Below are 19,343 nucleotides of genomic sequence, written 5' to 3'. Positions count from 1 at the left end.
CGAGAACAGCTGGGAAGAGGTACGACTTTCTGATTTCATTCAGCGTTCATGTCTGGGGCTACCAAACGTATTACAGTAATACAAACTTAATTGTGCCAAGGATGGCGACACGGATTGTCTTTAGTCGGATTCCAGTACGCGGGTACAGATATGACTGCTTTCCCACTACGAAACGTGAAAATCTCTGCTTGCTGTTTTCGTTGCGCTGCGCCGAATCGCGTCGTACTATGATCCCGGCAGGATCAGGAAGCGTGGCGTATAGCGAACGCTGGCTGTCGGCGCGCAACGCGGGCGGCGATGGGCGAAGACTACGTCGGACTCTAAACCAGCCTTTAAAGACTAAAAGAGCAGTCATATAACGTTGACAACAAAAGAGAAGGATGCTGGACACTCTAGCGCAAGTCATGTGGGTGTGTACCGTGGTTTTCAAACACCATCTGAGTATGAAGGTCTTCCTGCCGATTGACACGGGAGATAGTGGAGGCAAACGCAATTGATAAGTTGGGAGGCGAACGCGTGGCGACACCGTCGGTCAACCTATCTTTAAAGGAGATAACGTTTCTTCACTGGAACGAAAGGGGACGGCCAGGCTTTTTGCGGGCTTCTGTGTGGCCTATTTGTGTTATGTATTCTTCGCAAAAGTGTTGAAAGAAGCGCTAGTTTGTTCTCCTCTGTGTCCCTGTTTTTTCCGGCGCTACTCTGCCACAAGTATGTTCCAAGACGCCCAACGTCCACCTTTTTAATCCTCGCCGTACGCTTGTTCCCATTGGCTGCAATGGGTAGCCGCAATAATCTACGTCGCGACTAGCAGTGCGACAAGAGCACCTGGTAGCGCTGCAATGGTCTATAATTTTCGATCAGGGAAACTGCGTTTGGGTTGGCAGACTACACTTCAAGCCCTTCTTACGTGGAACACGGGTACAACTTCTTCAAATCGTAAGTATAGCAGATGACAAAGTGAACACTCGAGAGAGATGACAAAAGAGATGACACTGCTTAAAAAAAGCATTTATTTATAGTTGCATTTATTCCTTCTTACTGAAATGAAATTGCAATTTGAAATCGTTTAATGTGAATTGGACAAGTAAAGAGAAAATGGTTGCCAGCATTAAACAGCTTAGTTTGCGAAAAAACGAGACTTTCGTGCACTTCTTCAGGTTACCTGGGTTAGGGTCTGGGTTAGAACACCCAGATATGCATTGAACCACATCCGATACCGTCAATGTTCAAGAATATTCAGCGGCACAGTGCGCTTGTGACGGCTTGTGGGGCCCAGGTCTTGTGGGGTGCCAGATGTAAGGCTGTGGCGCAGCGTAGGCGCGACGTCCCGATCTTCCTGCTTGTGAGATCTTTGCGGGTTCGCGTCGTCAGCGTCCTCCGGAGGGAACTGTTTGCGCTAGGGGAGGATGGTTTTGTGCGCTGTTGGGGCCATCACCCTTCTGTTCGCGCTGTCGGCAGTCCTGTCACCATCGCCGGCGTCCCGTCATAAGCGAATTCATATTTTGTACATATTTTTTTCACCATCCATATTTTTTCCCATCCATGATCATTTATCATTCATTGCCTCTCATTTGTTAATATCCGCAATTTGCATCGCCCTGTATCGTTGATCTTGTGTTGTGTACGTTATGTGTGTGTTGTGCTTGTTGTATAGTACCATGTGAAATCTGTCTAGTAAATCTCTCCCACACAAGAATATTCTCGTTAGTGACTGAAATGGAACAAGGGGCGACATGAACGTTGCTCTGACGCTCCCAAAACTACCGTCCTACCTTTTCAAAAGATGAAGGAATTTTAATTGCAACATAGCCGGTGACATTCCGACCGGGTTGCGCGACGCAGGGGTAATTTGTCCATTCACTTTGACAATTGCTGCTGTAGACGAAGGAATCTCCAGGATGGTTAATAATTCGAACGTCCGCCCACAGGTAAAGAGGGTACCCTGGAAATGTAAAAATGAGGATATGCCTGCACGCTTAAAAATGAACTTCACCACATAGCACGCTCCTGGCCAACAATCATCCCGAATGACAACGTTCTCGGCCCGGATTTGTTGAAAACGAGAGGCGGAGCCTATTTTGCGCATTATGTACGGCACAAAATAGGCTCCGCCCCTCGTTTTTCAACTAATCGGGGGCGAGAACGTTGTCATTCGGGATGATTGTTGGCTAGGAGCGCGCTATGTGGTGAAGTTCCTTTTTAAGAGTGTGCATAAGGCACTAATGTCAAACAACGTGAAGTACCATACATTGAAAAAATAAAAAATAAATAAATAAACGACTGTTGATTTGGCGTTTAACTTCTGTTCATTCATTGAATGAATAGCTGAATTATAGTATCATCAATGAAGAACGCTAGATGCGATGTTTTAGCAATAGTCAAATTATCTTAATGCCGCTTACAAAGAAACTCAGTGATCCGAACTTCACAACCTCGTTCACACAACTCCCGTGGACCACGGAGCGTGTAATTTTGGGGAAGCCACGGTGACTGTCTGATACCAGCAATATTTCCGGAAACACCATAGCAAGCAGGGAAAGTAAGGTGAAGTCTTTAGCCTTCGAAAAAAGGTTCCATGTTTTTTGTTTTTCCTGTGTTTCTCTATCTCTGTGTATGTGTGTGAGTCTTTCGTGATTGCTGCATACATCTAATTGCTACGTAAATCGTGCTCGAGAAGCGTTCTGCCATTGGTCACTCATATCCCTGTGAAGAAAACTTGTCCTATTAAGATAACCGACTCGGTAAATACGCGACAACTCAGTTTGTTTTAAACGTTATGTAAGCGTAACCCCAATTGTTGTTATGGTTGTTACACCACGTGAAAACACGGCAAACCAGGAACATCAGAGAGTGTGAGGGAAAAAAAGTGTAATACTTTCACGGTTCATCCCTGTGAACCTCAACTGGAAGCGAGAGCCAGCACCAGCTTTGCATTCCTTTCCAGCTTCACACTATGGGGTAGCGATCTCCGCAAACTCTCCACCACTTACTGTACCAAAAGAAAAGAAGAAGAAAAAAATAAGAAGCATCAGTGGATTTTGTGAATACTAAGTTCAGAAGTCTTTGAAAGATTACGTCTAAGAATACTATTTAGTCTTGAAAATAGAGATTGGGTAGGTTAGAATTAAAACTACTTCCCTTTCCGTCTTGATCCCTATTCTAAGCTATAAAAACTATGAAAATAAACCGAAAGTTCCTTACTTACCACACGGTTTCACATCTAGTGGAGCAAAATTATAAGCATCGCAGGCTGCAATGAAAGCTGCAACAAATACAAGCAGGAACTCCATCTTTGACTTGTGATCAGTTATGATATGCAGGCTCCGACGTACCTGCTTTTATGGTCCTACAAAAGTTCAAGTCATAAGATCCATCCGAAGTCATCCATCATAATTGACTTTCCGAGAACAAAGGCTCATTAGTTTACTGGTTCACTGATTCGCTATGCCCGTGGTGTTATTAAGTTACATAAATGTCAACTGCTGTAAAGAAGCTACATTACAACTGAATAGCGTTTACAACGGGTTTCATTGGATTGATGAGTGACAATACAGGCAAAGCCATTGAGACACGTTATGAGTGAGTCGTTGGATTCCATTGTGTTATGTGATGAACATACGCCCTTTCCAACACTCGGAGACAATGATAGACACCTGGTTATTAGAGAAAAATGCTTGAAGCGGAACACCTGGTAAACAGGTTCAGTATGTTCAGTTGTCAGTAGTAGTACCTATGGCCGGTCTCGGGCCGTGACCTGGACGGTCTCTCTAAAAAATTTCAAATACCATGGCGCACGTTGCGAACCGCGGGTCAGCGCTTACTACTTCGCGGCTCCATAAAAGACATTCCACGGATTGCCTGCTGTCGTCGGTCCAAGACCATTGTTCGCATTCTAAGGCCTGAGCTTTCACAGAAGCCAAGGGAGCAAGCAAAGAGCAATGCTAAAAGCACCTAGAATGTAGTGTAGTCGATATGAGGAGCCTACAGAGCCTCACTGCCGAGCAAGGCTTCATCCGCAGTGAACCTTCCTTGTTCTTCAGCATTAGTCCAACAACCCGCAACCTTACTGTACGGTCTTCAAACGCATGCTGTGTACTATGACCAAGTCCATATAAAAGCCCGTGTTCGTCGCGCCTTCGCTTTTAACTCCTTCGTAAATACTCTGTCAACAGTGGACTTGTACTAACAGCCTAAAGGTGCATCCTAACTATGCCGATCAGCTCTCTCCCCTGTGCTTTGTCTATGGCTCACTATGCCGATCGGCCTTGCCGCGGGGCATAGTGAGGAAGCGCCTTGATATTCCGTAATATTGCCGAACTCCCCAAACACATACACATCCTTTATGACTTTGGGCAGGCACTTAGACATAGTGTATGAAAAGTGCTTGATTATTTGCAATCGCAAACTGTTTTAGTGCCAAACTCCAATTATTTTTTATTTTATAGGCGCCTGAAAGTAATCGTTCTCGTGCCTAATGGTCGAAGGCCTCGTAATGCTAATGCGATTATATGTTCTGCGGTTAAACACGGCACATATTCGTGCGATACCGTGTTCGTGTGACACATGTTCGTGTGCTCACCTGAAACCCCGTCAATGAGGCTGATGGCCTGCAATGAATTCTGCTTGTTCGTGGCATCCTCGTAATCCCTCCTCATGTCGGGCCACAGATATCTATCGATTTGCGCGACAAACATTTCAAGTACCTCAGTGAGTTCCGCCATGAGGAGCTCTTCCGGCGGATACAGTGGGCATGCGCTATATCCTTGCCTCCTGTTGGGCACTTGGCTTGCGGTGCTCGCGTTGAGAAGTTGGCTAATCTCCTCCTGTGCCGCTTCTTTTCTTTTTTTTCACCAAGAAATGGAGATCCAGGCCCCCTTTTGGCCAGTCACGAAGTTCCAACTACCGCCCAGTTAGCTAAGAAGAGGAAGAAGCTTGCTGGCCATATCACGCCGAGACTCGGAGGTAGCCGGGTTCGAATCCCCGTACACCGGCTGTACTGTCTGGGGTTTTTCTTGGGTTATCTTCAGACGCTGTCAGACATATGTCGGCGCAGTTCCCTTAGAAGTCGGCCCAGGGGCCCGATCTTCAACTTCTCGTAATCTCATAACGCGAGTTAAATGCATCACCTCGCACCGTGGTGGTGGTGGTGATGGTGAAAGGGCTTGCCGCTCTCGGCCTCACAGACGTGGGCAACGTCACGACTGACGCCCAGGGCAAATGTGCGTCCTGGGCGGATTTCTAAGGAAACTGTGCCGACATATGTGTGAAAGCATCTGAGGAAAACCCAGGAAATCCCCCAGACAGCACAGCCGGCACCGGGATTTGCACTGAGCTCTTGCGCGAGCCTACTACAGCGGCCTTGGAGCGAGCGCACTTTAAATATAACGATACCCATCGCTGTGTGAAAGTTGAAGATCGAGACGCACATTCCCCCAGAACGATTGTCGTGATGTCGCCCACGTCTGTGAGGCCAACAACGGGAAGCTTCCCACCATCATCGTGTTCTGCTCACGTTCTGCATATGCGGAGAGCGGGGCTCTGTTGGCACGGCGACGACTCGCCGTAAGCGCAATTTGACATCACAGTTTTGCGTTGTATACCTGGTCAAGCCAGCTAGAAGGTACGAGCTGGGTGTACGTCGATGGACTTTAACTATTTTAGCACTTTTCGTCCTTGTTCCCGTGCGTTCTCCACCATGTTTGGTAGCAATGAATGACGGAAGGGGCTGAAGCCCAAGACAGGGATATCGAATTTCACGACCACTAGTTCTGCATATATTAAGAAAACTTATTACACTGGTATATTATTATAGCGAAGCATTCTTTTAACTACTAACATCGAAAAAGTGGTACGCGTTCTGGCCTAGTAATGAGAGGTATGCCCGCACCGCGCGTGAACGGAGTGGCAGTAGCACTCCTGCACAATAGCACCCGATTGCCTGGAGCATGGAGGTAGGCCTGCGACGCAAGAAGCAATACCCGCGCCGCGCGTACACGGAGCGGTAGTACGCACTCTTTCACATTCGCATCCGTACCAATGCAAAACCGATTTCTAGGTGGCGTGGCACGCTGCAATGGCGCTGACGTCAATGAGCGCGTCGCAAAACAGCTTATAATAAACCATTTATAAAACCCGATCTTGAGGCACCCGTTGTGTTAGATTACACGTGGCCTCGCAAGAGACCACCACCCACAGAACAGGAGCTCCTTGACTGGAAGCGGAGCACGGCGATGGGACAAGACCCAGTCTGTGTGTCGCTTCAATGCACCATTCTGGCACACGAGAGGAACTTGTATCCTCGACCCAATACTGAAACACGAAGGTAACAAGGCCGACAATAACGCAAAGACGTTCGGGAGCGTCGCATCGGTGGTGCCGGCGCAATTGCGTCCTCGTATACATAGCGAGCTGCGTCGTGAGTTGCGGTGTGGCTATATGGCGTCGTAACAAAATCTGGCCTCTTCTCGTACATGTCGTCGCTGATCTTCATACACGATGCTTCGCATATCGTAGGGCACCAGCGAAGTGATTTCTGCAAAAATAGTTTTTTTTTTCAACATATCGAATACGTTACACATCATCACCTTCCACGTGACCTGTCCCAAACATTGGCCTTCTGAAGGGCTATGACGATGCGCTTAGAGCTGTCCTGATGGTGACCTTGTGGTGGGCGCTGTAGCGAAACAGCAACCAGAATTCACGTTTTCTCCACGCTAAACATCACTCCCCCCCGCTAACAGGTAGATCCTTCTTATGAAGCGTTGGTACACGAATATAAAGTGCGATTTCGTGCGAAAGTGAGAGAGCAGATTGGAAGACGTTCCTCGTTCGAAGCATTTCTATTTTAAAACACTCCTGGAGCAAGCACATGTTGGGGGAGGGGGGATTTATGTTACGAGCAGCAGAACACGTCGAGAGACGAGTTCAATTTCTCCTCTCTTTTTACAAACAAACAAACAAATAAACGAGCACATGTGTTGACATGTGTTGAAATATCGATCGCGGAACAATGCTATGCAAATGAGCCGAAACCACGCACAGCAGAAGCGCAGGGATGGCGTCAGAGGGCCACGTGTTTTGGAGCGATACAGAGCCGTGTATTGGTAGAGTTTGGTTAATCTGTGATGCCGGCCTCGGTGGCTCAGTCGGTAGCGTGTTCGCTTTCTGATCCCGAGATCGCGGGTTCGAACCCGGCCGAGGAAGCCAGCAACTTGGTGGCAGGGCACAAGTTGTTTAGGCACGCCGTCTTCCGCGAGGGACGTTAAATACGGGGTGCCGTGTGATGAGCTTTCATCGCACATTAAAGAACCCTCAGGTGGGCAAAAGCAATCCACAGACCGACCACTGTGGCGTCGTTCCTGATCTCAGTTGTCTCGCGACGTAGACACCCCAATTATAAAAAAAAAAATAATCTGTGATCTTTTGCCGCCCGCGGTGGGAGGCACACCGTGACGTAAAACGCGTCATCGGTCCGCCCAATTATCCAGAATGCAAGCTGAGTCATACCATTCCGACCAGATCCGAGGAGTCCTCCGCCATTCTGGTCCTTGCCGTTTCAGCGGGACGGCCCCATGGAGTATACAAATAGAAAAGAAAAGGGAAAAAAAGAAACAGAGAGGAGTTAAGACAGCCCTACAGACGAAAACGAAGACCAGCAACGTGCTTTCCGACGAATGGGTGTAGGACCTTGCGGGTACAAGATGTCATCCAAGGTGACACACTGTATTGGAAGAGGTTCCAACTGCGCCATCATTACGTCTCGTGCGACCTGGTGCTTGGGGCAGTCCATAACGATGCGCGACAGATCGCCGTTGGTGAAACAAGGCTTGCAGCGGGGGGGGGGGGGATGGAGCGAGGCACATCTTGTAACAGAAAGCAGGTGTTAGTACAGCCCTGCATCTCAGTCTGTGAAGCAGGACAGCCTGGTCGCGGCTGAGGTCCCTGGCGGGGACAGGGTTGTGCGGAATGATGCAATTCCGGAAATGCAGTAAGGCGGATTTCACGAACAAACTCTGAAAACTGCTTCCTGTTGTAGTCCGGATCGTGGGGCGTAGGGATCTCCGGGGAAAGATTGTGGCAGCTGTTGGCGATCCGATCCTCGTTCCCCGGGATTCCGAAGTGTGAAGGAATCCACTGGAAGCCCACAGCAAAACGGTCGCACTCAAGGTGCCTCCAGGATTCCAGGATTGATCATGAAATGGGATCTTGGGATGGTGAATTTTTGATGCGTTGCAGTGCGCATCAGTTAGCACAACCACACGCTGTGCTGTGAGGCCGGACAGGCACTCTAAGGCTCGCTGGATGCCGACGAGTTCAGCCAGCTGGATGCTGACAAGCTGCTGACCTTTCCAAAATTGACTGAAAAGAAGGAAAGACAATGCACGCAAAATGGCCTTGTTGTCTGAGACTGAACTGAACTGAAAGTTGTTGTGAACTGAAGGAGTATTGAATTGAAAGCACTGAAAAACTCTGTGAAATAGAGCAAAATACAATTAGGAAAAACTACTGGGTAAGATACGAAAATAGTGAAAAAAAGTATTCTAAGTAGAGTGCAAATACTTTTGCGAAAATGTAGTGAGTAAGATACGAAGATACTAACAAATGTGTTTGAGGTACAGTATTTCCAATATACGTGGCCCTAGGATACTGGCGTTAGGATCCTGCAATACCCACGATAGAAGGTTCCGGCTCTTCCCCGCTTCGTAACTATGCTAACTAGCGCATTAAAATCTAGGAATCTTGCCGACGTACCTAACGAATAATTGCTAACAATAGCGGCACCAATATTTGTTTTAATTAAATAATGTTTTAGTTAGTGTTTTTAAGGTGAAGATGAAACGATGAAACAAAGTCCATATCTTCAAAGTTTTTCAGAAGCTTTTATTCGTAATCGTATTTAGCAGAATTTCCACGCTCCGAAAGGGATCCAAATTTAAGATCAACTGGACACTCGGACTCTCATCCTACCACACCCGACGCCATGGATTTCGAAGGTTATTCTTGCTGGTCCCTGAAACGGATAAAATTTGTAATATATGAAGTTAGCACCAGTAACTACAGGGTGTCCCAGCTAAATGTGACCATATTTTTTAAAAATATATCTATCACTTTTTCCGAGATGAAATCAATTGCAATATAGCATATGCTGAAGGGCACTCTCTAGGAGGGCATTAGCAAACTCCTAAGGCAATGTCTTAATTAACTTCCAATAATTAACTTTTTAACTATAAAAGCTACGAAGTTGTTCCAATGGGAATATCTGATCTTTTCGGTCACCAGATACCAAAGCCGTTTTCAGAACAAAAATCCGTTCGATAGATCGTTCGCAAAAGATTCGTGAAGGAACACAATTTTTTCCTTTGTTTTATTCATCGCGCATCACTAGAGAAGCGTCTTTCCTTCGCCTCCAATACGAGAGGATGAAAGAGCACACTGTCGCCTCTCGCGTCCTGGAAGAAGATTAAAGGAAACAGAAAATGCAGCCCAAGATATAAGGGCAGTTGCGATAGAGTCACCCGATGGATTTGTGTTTGTTTTGTTTCCAGAAGTTAAAGCTAATCTTTGACGCATGAGGCGGCACTGCGCTCTTTCACTCTCTCACACTGGGGGTGAAGGAAAGCCGCTTCTTCGAAGATGCGCTGAACAAAATAAAGAAAAAATGGCGTTCCTTCACGAATTTTTTGCGGACGATCTATGGAACGGATTTTTGTTCTGAAAACGGCTTTGGTATCTGGTGACCGAAGAGATCAGATGTTCTCATTGGAGCAACTTCGTAGCTTTTATAATTAAAAAGTTAATTATTGAAAGTTAATTAAGACATTGCCTTAGGAGTCTGCTAATGCCCTCCTAGGGAGTGCCCTTCAGCATATGCTATATTGCGATTTCATCTCGGAAAAAGTAGATAGATGTATTTTTAAAAAATATGGTCACATTTAGCTGGGACACCCTGTGTATAGTTACGCACATGTACCATGAGCGCCTTACCTGTTTAAAACTTTTAGGAAACCTGATTGCAAGGCGACCTGTTATGCTCTCATTAGGTTTCGCTCTGCATGGATAGCTGGTAAAATCATCATTACATCTGCTGCTATAGTAGAATGACTCTCCAATTCCTTGAATGTGAGCCCATACGGACACATCGATAGGGTATGCTAAATGTGCGAAATAGAAAATGTATGCGTAAAATATACACCCATAAGTCATCGAAATAACACGCACATGGGAGAGATATATGTTCATGTCAAACCATTATTAAGTATTAGCGTCTAGCTCCTTAGCGTGTCCGCCCTAACATTCAACACTGTATGGGTGTATGAAATATCTAATTAGAGCACTTATTGGGTAATTTACGGAATATATTGTTACGACATGAAGTTTTTTTTTAAATTCCGTGTTAGCGCTGCGAAGCAACAGTGGCTATGAGCGACGTACAGATGTGGACGATGGATAGGGAACAGCAGGAAGGAGTGGGGGACGGGGGGGTAGTATGCGTCCTGGGCCGACTTCAGGGGGAACTGTGGCGACATTTGTCTGGAAAGTCTTCGGGAAAATCCAGGGAAGACCTCAGACGGCACAGCTGGTGACAGGATTCGAACCCGTATCACCTCCCAGTCTCGGTATGGAAAGCGACCATCTTAACCACTATGCCACTGGAGCTGGTGCCACATGAAGTAGAAAGCAGAATTTCTCAGATTCACTTCGCTAGTGGTCTGACTACAAAATGCACAAACATATCAACGGCACAGTGGCCGGCCTGTTGATTAATTTGCTCAATTGAGGGTTCTGTAACGCGCTACCGCATTCATAAAGCAGGTTCCTGATTGGACGTGCACTTAAATGTGGGCGGCGCACCGTACCCCACATCTAACGTCCCCCGAGGAGGTTGATGAGACTAAGCAACCTGTACAGTCACACCCAGTTGCTCGTATTTTCGCCAGGATCGGAACCCGGTAAACGTTGGATTAGTAGTCAGGGAAGTCGCCAACTGTACCCCGGGCCCTGTTCATTTTTTTTTCTTGCTTTCGTTTCTTCAAGTACCGAGTATGTATAGGCATTCTAGTTATCATAGACGGAAGATGGGAGGAACACAAGGTATACCTTCGTGATTCTTCCCAGTGAACTCCAGGTGAAAGAGGGACCCAGGATGAGCAAGACATTCCTCTCCATGGCATCGTGGTGCCACAAGCCTGTCAAACTGGTACCCGTGACCTGGATTTGTATAGAAAATGTCGTTTGAATCCTGAAACCTTAACCATTACCCAACGTTATGTTCCCGTTTCTGCCGCGCGTAAGCTCTGCAAGTAAGTATTATGCTTACACGGCTGATTTTCAACTTTGTCACTAGCGATACTAGAGGAAAATTTAATATGACGGGACTTTTTTTCGCTTACCACAATGTTCCGATTGCCCAGAGTCAGAATCAGAGCCGTAAGCATCGCAAACCGCGATAAACAGCACGACAGCAAGCAAGGACTTCATCTTTGGATCGGACGTGCTGAGTTTCTGCTGAGGGTTTCGTGAGGGTTTTGCTGAGGGTTTCGTGCGCCTCGTTTTATACGACATCCAAGTGCCCTATTCATATCAAATAATAGTTGCATTCTAGGAACAAAACCAAATCAATCATTCCGTAATATAAGTTGTCTCAGTTGCTAATTGGCTGTTTGCTTTCGTCATACCCGCCGAAAGATACTGAATGGAGCGTACATGTCAATCTACTTACGCGAGAAACAATAGAACCGAAGGAACATGAAAGCTAATTATTGTCGGCCCATGATAACTTATGCAGTTCCCGTGAAAAGTTTACTTGAGCTAAAGTTTACTCAAGCTAAAGTTTAGCTTGCGAAAGCTAAAGCTAAAGCTTGCTAAGCTACTCAAGCTAAAGTTTAGCTTGAGTGGTAGGTCAATGAGCCAGCCAGTATGCAATTAACGCAACATTTCTGCTCATTGTGTGCATCGTCAATTGGCATTAATAAAATATCTTTCGCTCGCACAAATGTGTATGTCCGTTGATTGCATGTCTTGAGTCGTGAGGAGGAAAGTACTCCGTTAAAACAGAACTTCACCACATAGCACGCTCTTAGTCAACCATCATTCCGAATAATATTGACACGTATCATCTTTGAAGCGACCACACGGAACAGTAACAACCCAAGCAGCACAATGTACTGGAAGTCGAGTGCATTAGGGGTGGACGGTATGTGTCTTATCAATGTTCTCTAGTTTCATGAATCTGTTCAATGCCTTTCATCTACCCGTCCACCCCTATTGCACTCGACTTTCAGTGCATTTTGCTGCTTGGGAACGGACGGCGAGGCGTCGAGCGACGTGCTGAGATCCACGATACGCCGCGCTGATTGGCAAGCGATCCTTCTGGAAGCATCTGCTCCTTCGCTCGCATCAATCTCAAGGACGGGCCGGCGGCCTTGGAGAGGCTTCTGTATTTCCTTCTCTCCACCGACGCTTGTTTTCTACGAAGTTCACCGCTGTGTATAATAGCTTGTGAGCTTCCCAGTCGGAGCATTATTACTCACCTTAGTTCTGTTTAAGAGCTATCGCTCTTGTGTTAACCAGCTAAGCAGCTGAATAAAGTGTTCGCCGATTATTCGCCGTCTCGCTCGTCTGCTTTCATCCGTGACAATATCATTCTGTGTCCCGATTTGTTTAAAACAGCGGGGACGCGCCTCTGGGAGAAGATAATCTGTCTTAAGATAGGCGCCTCCTCCCATTTTCAACAAATCAATATACAGAATGATATCATTCGGAATGATGGTTGGCTATGAGCGTACTATGTGGTGAAGTTCTGTTTTAACAGTGTAGCATACACTGTTAAAACAGAACTTCATCACATAGCACGCTCATCTATTAAACGCGTAACTAAATACATGCAGATAGGAGTTCTCACCTCCTTTAAGTGGGGTAGGAACACTCTCCTCGTTCGGGGATGTAATAAAGGCTGTGGAAAGGGGATAAGATGTATTTTGGTTGGTGGTTATGTACTTCAAACGCGCGAAGGAAAGCCCTTTGTACGCGACGCGCGGCCGCGAAACGCGAGGGCGGTCTTGGTGCGCGCTCTTCCTTGGCGCAGAGTATGCTGCTCCAAATACCCTTCGATATTGGGCGGGGAGGGTGGGATACCGATGGTCACAAGGATCCTTGGTTGTTAAAATCTTCCAGTGAGTACTACTGACAAGCCTACGATCAATTTCAATTCGTTCTTCTGTACTACACTCTTAAAAATGAACTTCACCGCATAGCACGCTCCAAGCCAACCATCATCTCGAATGATATCGTTATCTGCCCTGATTTGTTGAAAACGGGAGGCGTACGCCTTTTCTGTGACAATTATGAACAGCATAAGTGTCATAAAAATGGCGTACGCCTCCCGTTTTCAACAAATCACGGCAGATAACGATATCATTCGAGCTGATGGTTGGCTAGGAGCGTGCTATGCGGTGAAGTTCATTTTTAAGAGTGTAGAGCATTCACTTTGTGAAATATAAAGTTGAAAATCGTTCAAATAGTGAAAATATTCGATATTAACCGCTGCCGTGAAAGGCGGCTGCTACGACCCGCCTTCGAGGCGAACTGGCCGTGACGTCATACACAGGACGTTGCCGATTCGCGGACGGCCTTTTGTGAGCGAATTGCAAAATTTGCGAGGCAAGCTTGCAATTAAGCTTCGCCATAAAATATGTTTTGATTTGACCTGGAGAAAGGATTGTATCTAATCGTAGACACAGAATCCTACCAGAAGTCTAATGTAGCCGTTGACTGTGAGGGGGGGGGGGGGATATGTTTATTACGAAAAAAAAAAAAAAAGGAAGAGCCAGGCAACAAGGAAAGGTCAGCCAGACAGAAGCCGTACTTCTTCAACGTCAACAACAACAACTTTATTTCAGGATGATGGGTGGGGTGTTTCATCGCCTGGGGCGATACTCTACCCCATTGCTGGAAGTGAAGCGGGGATTGAAGTAATGGGTCCCGTTACAATGAGGAAATTACGTTATTAGGTTACGTTAATTAAATTACGTCAATTAGGAAATTACGTCAGAAAATGTCTGTGTCGGTGCCTTTTATTAGCTGCTGCGTACGGAACGATTCCTAGCCCCTGTGTGTGTGGCATAATCTCTTCCTCCATCGCTGATTGATTGATTGATTTTTAAAAGAAAAAAAATGGAGATGAAAATGTGCGTTTCGCCACATTTCTACTGATTTCGATGCCAGATATACGACGACGTTGTTGTCTAAGCCGAAACCATGCACCCACGTGGTCTCGCGGGGTGTGTCCTCCCAGTCGTCAACAGTTGGCTGAGGGGACTGGATGCGATGACGTAAGCCCGCTTCGAAGGGATATATCCGGCGGTGACGCCCCGCTATTTTTGCGTGGTAACTAGGCCCCGGTGTTGCACTGAATACGCTTAAAAGTCGATGTATGATAGTGAGTTATCACGAGAACCGTTTCTGGCAGATTATACTCAGAATTGGCGAAAGTCATTTAAATGGCCCCTTTAATGCAAGATGTGACGGAAGGAAAACGGTCACCCATCCATTTCCTGTTTCCTCCTTTGTGATAACTTTGCGTTGCAATCATGCTGACGTTATCAGCACAAACTTGGAAAGGGGAAAAGGAAAGTACATGGTCGCACTAATTACTGATACACCGCCATCTCTTAGTATTCCCTATCGGGAATAGATATATTCAGCGACTTTTAAGAAAGAAGAACAAATCGCGCGTTTAATAAAATTCCGGTCAGTCTTACCGTGACGCACCCTGTACGTTCTTAGCTTATTGTAGAAGTAACAAAGACGGTTAAGAGCATCAGCTGTTTACTATATACATTAAAAACAAGACTTTCGTGCAGTAGGCTGCACTTCTTCAGGTTTGAGGACCTGTTACAAGTGGTGAAGCATATATCAAGAACCAGTCACATGGTACAAGAGAAAAGGGTAAGGGTGAGGGTTCTCTTGTACGATGTGACTGGTTTTTGATATATGCTTCACCACTTGTAACAGGTCCTCAAACCTGAGGAAGTGCAGCCTACTGCACGAAAGTCTTGTTTTTAATGTATATAGTAAACAGCCGATGCTCTTAACCGTCTTTGTTATTTTTGATTCTGCATCGCCGGAAACTTGCACATTGTTTTTCTTCACGTTCTACGATCTTATTGTAGAAGCTGCAGTTCACTGTGTTCGTCAGTCACCCTTGCTCTCTGTGTTTGGAAAATAATCGAGTTGGTAAATAAGCTGCTGTCTTTTCCAAAATGCAATGAACAGAAGAAAAATGCAATGCATGCAAATGCATGTTGTGAAACGGAACACAGCAGCTAGAAGAAGAAGAGACTGAACTGAAAGGGTATTGAGTGGAAAGCACTGTAAAACTCTTTCAAATAGAGTGAAATAGCTTTCGGAAAAACAACTGAGTAAATAGTACTTGAAATAGGGTGCAAATACCTTTCCCGAAAAGTGCTTCAGAAATGTGCTTAAAAGTTAATATGTGCTTAAAAGAGAGCGCAAATACATTTGCGAAAATGTACTGAGTAGGATACCAAAATACAAACAAATGTGTTTGGGGTACAGTATTTCCAAGATATGTAGGCCCTAGGACCCTGGCTTTAGGATCCTGGAATATACAGCCCTACACACGACAGAAGGTTTCGGCCTTTTTCTGCTTCACAACTCATCAAATCACACAGGACATCAAAATCTAGGAGTCTTGCTGACGTACGTAACGAATAATTGCTAACAACAGCGGCACTAATATTTCTGAAACATGTATGCTTTCAAGGTGAAGATGAAACGATGATACAAAGTTCACATCTTCACAGTTTTTCACAGAACCTTTTATTCGTAATCGCATTCAGCACCTCTTCCACGCTCCGAATGGAATCCTATTTTAAAGAGCCAACTCGGATGTACATCGCGCCACATCCGACGGCATGTGTTTGGAATGTTATCCTTACTAGTCCCTGAAACGGAGGAAATTTGTAATATATGAAGTTACCACCGATAACTATATCGTTATGCACATGTACTATGAGCACCTTACCTTTCTAAAATTGTCAGGAAACTTGATTCCAAGCCAACCTTTTATGTTTTCTTTAGGTTTCGCTATGCATGGATAGTTCGTCCAAGCATCGTGACATCCGCTGCTATAGTGGAATGAGTCTTCAGGATAGTCAATACTTCGAATTTGCGCGTCTACTGTCACTGCAATCTGGTAATCTAAAAGTGCGAGATGAAAAATGTATGCGTAAAAAATACAAACTCATAATTCATCAAAATAACAGGCACATGCGAGACATATGTGTTCACGTGAAACCATTATTAAGGTGTAAGCATCAGGGTCTAGCTATGTATGAAATATCTAATTAGAACACCTATTCGGCAATAAATTTCTCAGATTCACTTCGCTAGCGGTCTGACTAAAATATGCACAAACACATCAACGGCAGAGTGACCGGTCTGTTGGTTAATTTGCCGAATTGAGGCATTCATAAAGTAGGTCCTGATTGGACGTGCACTGAAATGTGGGTGCACGGTACTCCACACGTCCCCTGAAGGTTGATGTGGCTAAGCAACCTGTGCAGTCACACCCAGTTCCTGGTGTTTTCGTCAGGATCAGAACACGGTAACGTTGGATCTGTTAGACAGGGACGTCGCCAACTGTACTCTAGCCCCCGTTCTTTTTTTTTCTTTTTTTTTTCTTCAGGTACCGAGTATAGGCATTCTATTCATTATAGACTGAAGACTGGAGGAACATGAGGTATACTTCTCTGGTTCTTCCCAGTGAACGTCAGGTGAAAGTAGCCCCCAGGAAAAGCAAAACAGTCCGATCCATCGCATGCTGGTGCAACGAGAGTTTTAAGCTTGTCGTTGTAACCTGGACCTGCAGAGAACATTTCGTTTTAATCCTGAAACATTTCCCATTAACAGAATGGCGTAAATGCAGGCTAGCTGGTGGATAAATTCTACAAGGATTCCTTCCCGTTAACCAGCGCAAAACAGCAAGGCATCTGCGCTCGAAAGCGCGCTTGTATCGAACACTTCACCTCACATATTCACATACAGTGAACCCTCGTTAATATGACCCCCGATAATCTGACATACGCGCTTTACGACCATACTCTTGGGGAACAATGCTGTGAAACCCCTGCAAATATCTCCCCCGTTAATATGACAATTCCGCATTATGACTAAAATTTTCGGGAACGACCATGGTCATAATAACGAGGGTTCACTGTATTGTAAAAGTGTGTTTGTTTTGTTTTGTCCTTAGCGCGGAACGATTTTTTGCGCTTTTCGCGAGCGCATAAAATTCGCTAATTTAAATACCCGCGAAGTAGAGACGCTGTTTACTGCGGCTATAAACTGACTTCGAGTGTGAACATTTCGTGTAATGTAGTAACTGATGCAACAACCCCAGGGGTGCTAGACTCGTCAAAGCAGAACTAAGTTCAAAAGATGACGTCGCGCGGGGAGGAGTTTTGAACTTCCGAAGTTCAAGTAAACTGTTTCCCTTTCCCGGCATCTGAAGTTGGGTCTACGTCAGTGCATTATATATATCAGTGTGTGCGCGACCCGCCCACTGGAACGAGCGTGATAGAATGAAGAACGAGAAAGCGCACCACTTCTGTCCGCTCCGGTGAAGAGTGAAATGGAGAACAAAATACACCTTTGAAGGCATTAAGGTCAAATCATGCATTGTCAAATATGTTTGGGCTGTGCGACCATTAGAATATTTGGGATCTCGAGGCGCGTGACTGTGTTCCGAATCGAATACGGAATTATATGTTCAATTTTGAATCGAATCAATATTTCTTCCAAACTGAATACATACAGGAACAGCATGACTCGAAGCCTGATCCCATGGTATCACAAAACTCCCGCGCTACTATGAAATGGTAATAAGGAAAGGGAAATCTGGTGTACGAAAAAGGAAGAAAAGTCGAAAAGACGAAGCACCCGGTGACATGGCTTTTCTTGTAACCTCCTCACTTCTGCTTCAGATAGCTGCGTCGTTTCAACCTTGCTGCCGCTATCAGCAGAAGCAAGGGAACTGAAGGGGAGACTCATCGTTTCTTCAGATGTTGCTGACATCCCTGACTTCACTGTTGCCCCGACCGCCCCTTCAGTGGCACCATGGACACTGCCGAGCCCATCCCTCTCGACACACACCCCTGGCCTCCTGGGGCCGAAGAGCCAGATCCCCGTTTCGGTTCTCAAGCAGTCTACTTTGGAAATGATGGATACAAACTACAGAGGCCGCACGGCTGTGTTCACAGATGGTTCGTCTACGTCGGATGGCTCCTCCGCTGCCTTTGTCATACCGGAGGAGTCACTATCATGTGGGTTCCGCCTGTCACATCGCACTTCGTCGACCTCTGCGGAGCTGTATGCCATCTTGTTATCTCTAAAGTCTGTCTCAAAGTACCCTCCCCGTTCCTGGGTGATATACACCGACTCAAAATCAGCCCTGCAATGTGTAGGAACCATGGGCATCCACGGCTCGTTGGCCCCGGTGGTTGTTAGTATCCTGACGGCGCTCAGGGTTCTCGGCGAACAGGGACACCGGGTGACCCTACAGTGGGTCCCCGGCCACACCGGCATTCAGGGCAACGAAGAGGCAGATTTGGCGGCTGCTGCGGCCCACCGTATCTCCAGAGCCCTGCCCATTATCCTCTCCAACGGGGATAGGCGCTCCTACTTGTCTGCGTTGGTGTCACCCTTGCCCCGCCAGCAATGGCTGCATGACATCACTCAATGGTCGCTCCTCCATGCAGTGGAACCGTCATTATCATTTAGGATGCCAGGTGGCTTCCCTCGCAGCTTTACGACACTCCTGCGGCGTCTACGACTCAACGTGGCCTTCACCCCTGCGTTCCGTGCTAAGCTGGGTTACAGTAACACGGCGCTGTGCCTAGCTTGCCGCACCCCAGCTACGATCCCCCATATCATCGAGGACTGTGAGCGGTACACGTGTGAACGCCGGGTACTTCGACGCCAACTTGAACTCCTCGACCATAGACCTTTCAGCTTGTCCAAAGTACTTGGCCCATGGAGCTCCCCTGAACATCAGTACCGGGCTCTTCGCTCCCTTTTCGTTTTCATGCAGGCCACTGGACTCCTTGAAGAGCTCTAAACAGAACTCCGACCTGTCGTTGCCTTCATTCTCACCATAATTCATCCTCTCATATTAACCACTGTGAAATGGGGTAGTGTCCTGTGGCTACCACGGGGAAACATCCCATGTCATCATCACTTCTTCATTTATTGTTGTTGTCATCGTTTCTTTCCGCAGTATTCTACATTACGTGACGGAGTAATTAACGCGGTCGAGATTTTGC

General features: G+C 46.3%; 1 protein-coding gene and 1 long non-coding RNA gene across 2 annotated transcripts; both read right to left on the bottom strand.

Annotated features, from left to right (window-relative positions):
- Positions 1-992: 992 nt before the first annotated feature.
- LOC135400100 (uncharacterized) lies at positions 993-3,311 on the bottom strand. Its single transcript, XR_010424517.1, has 3 exons — positions 3,206-3,311; positions 2,876-2,989; positions 993-1,942 (listed from the first exon to the last, which is right to left on the bottom strand). It is a non-coding gene; the product is annotated as an uncharacterized LOC135400100 (long non-coding RNA).
- Positions 3,312-8,859: 5,548 nt separating this feature from the next.
- LOC135400099 (uncharacterized) lies at positions 8,860-11,545 on the bottom strand. The gene is made up of 4 exons (XM_064631840.1): positions 11,391-11,545; positions 11,098-11,208; positions 9,985-10,151; positions 8,860-9,010 (listed from the first exon to the last, which is right to left on the bottom strand). Exons 1-4 carry the CDS (start codon positions 11,476-11,478, stop codon positions 8,939-8,941), a joined length of 438 nt encoding a protein of 145 aa, XP_064487910.1. The 5' UTR covers positions 11,479-11,545; the 3' UTR covers positions 8,860-8,938.
- Positions 11,546-19,343: the final 7,798 nt, after the last annotated feature.

Source organism: Ornithodoros turicata, chromosome 7 (assembly GCF_037126465.1).
Source record: "Ornithodoros turicata isolate Travis chromosome 7, ASM3712646v1, whole genome shotgun sequence".
NCBI lineage: Eukaryota > Metazoa > Arthropoda > Arachnida > Ixodida > Argasidae > Ornithodoros > Ornithodoros turicata.
This window is presented reverse-complemented; position numbering and strand designations above follow the sequence as displayed.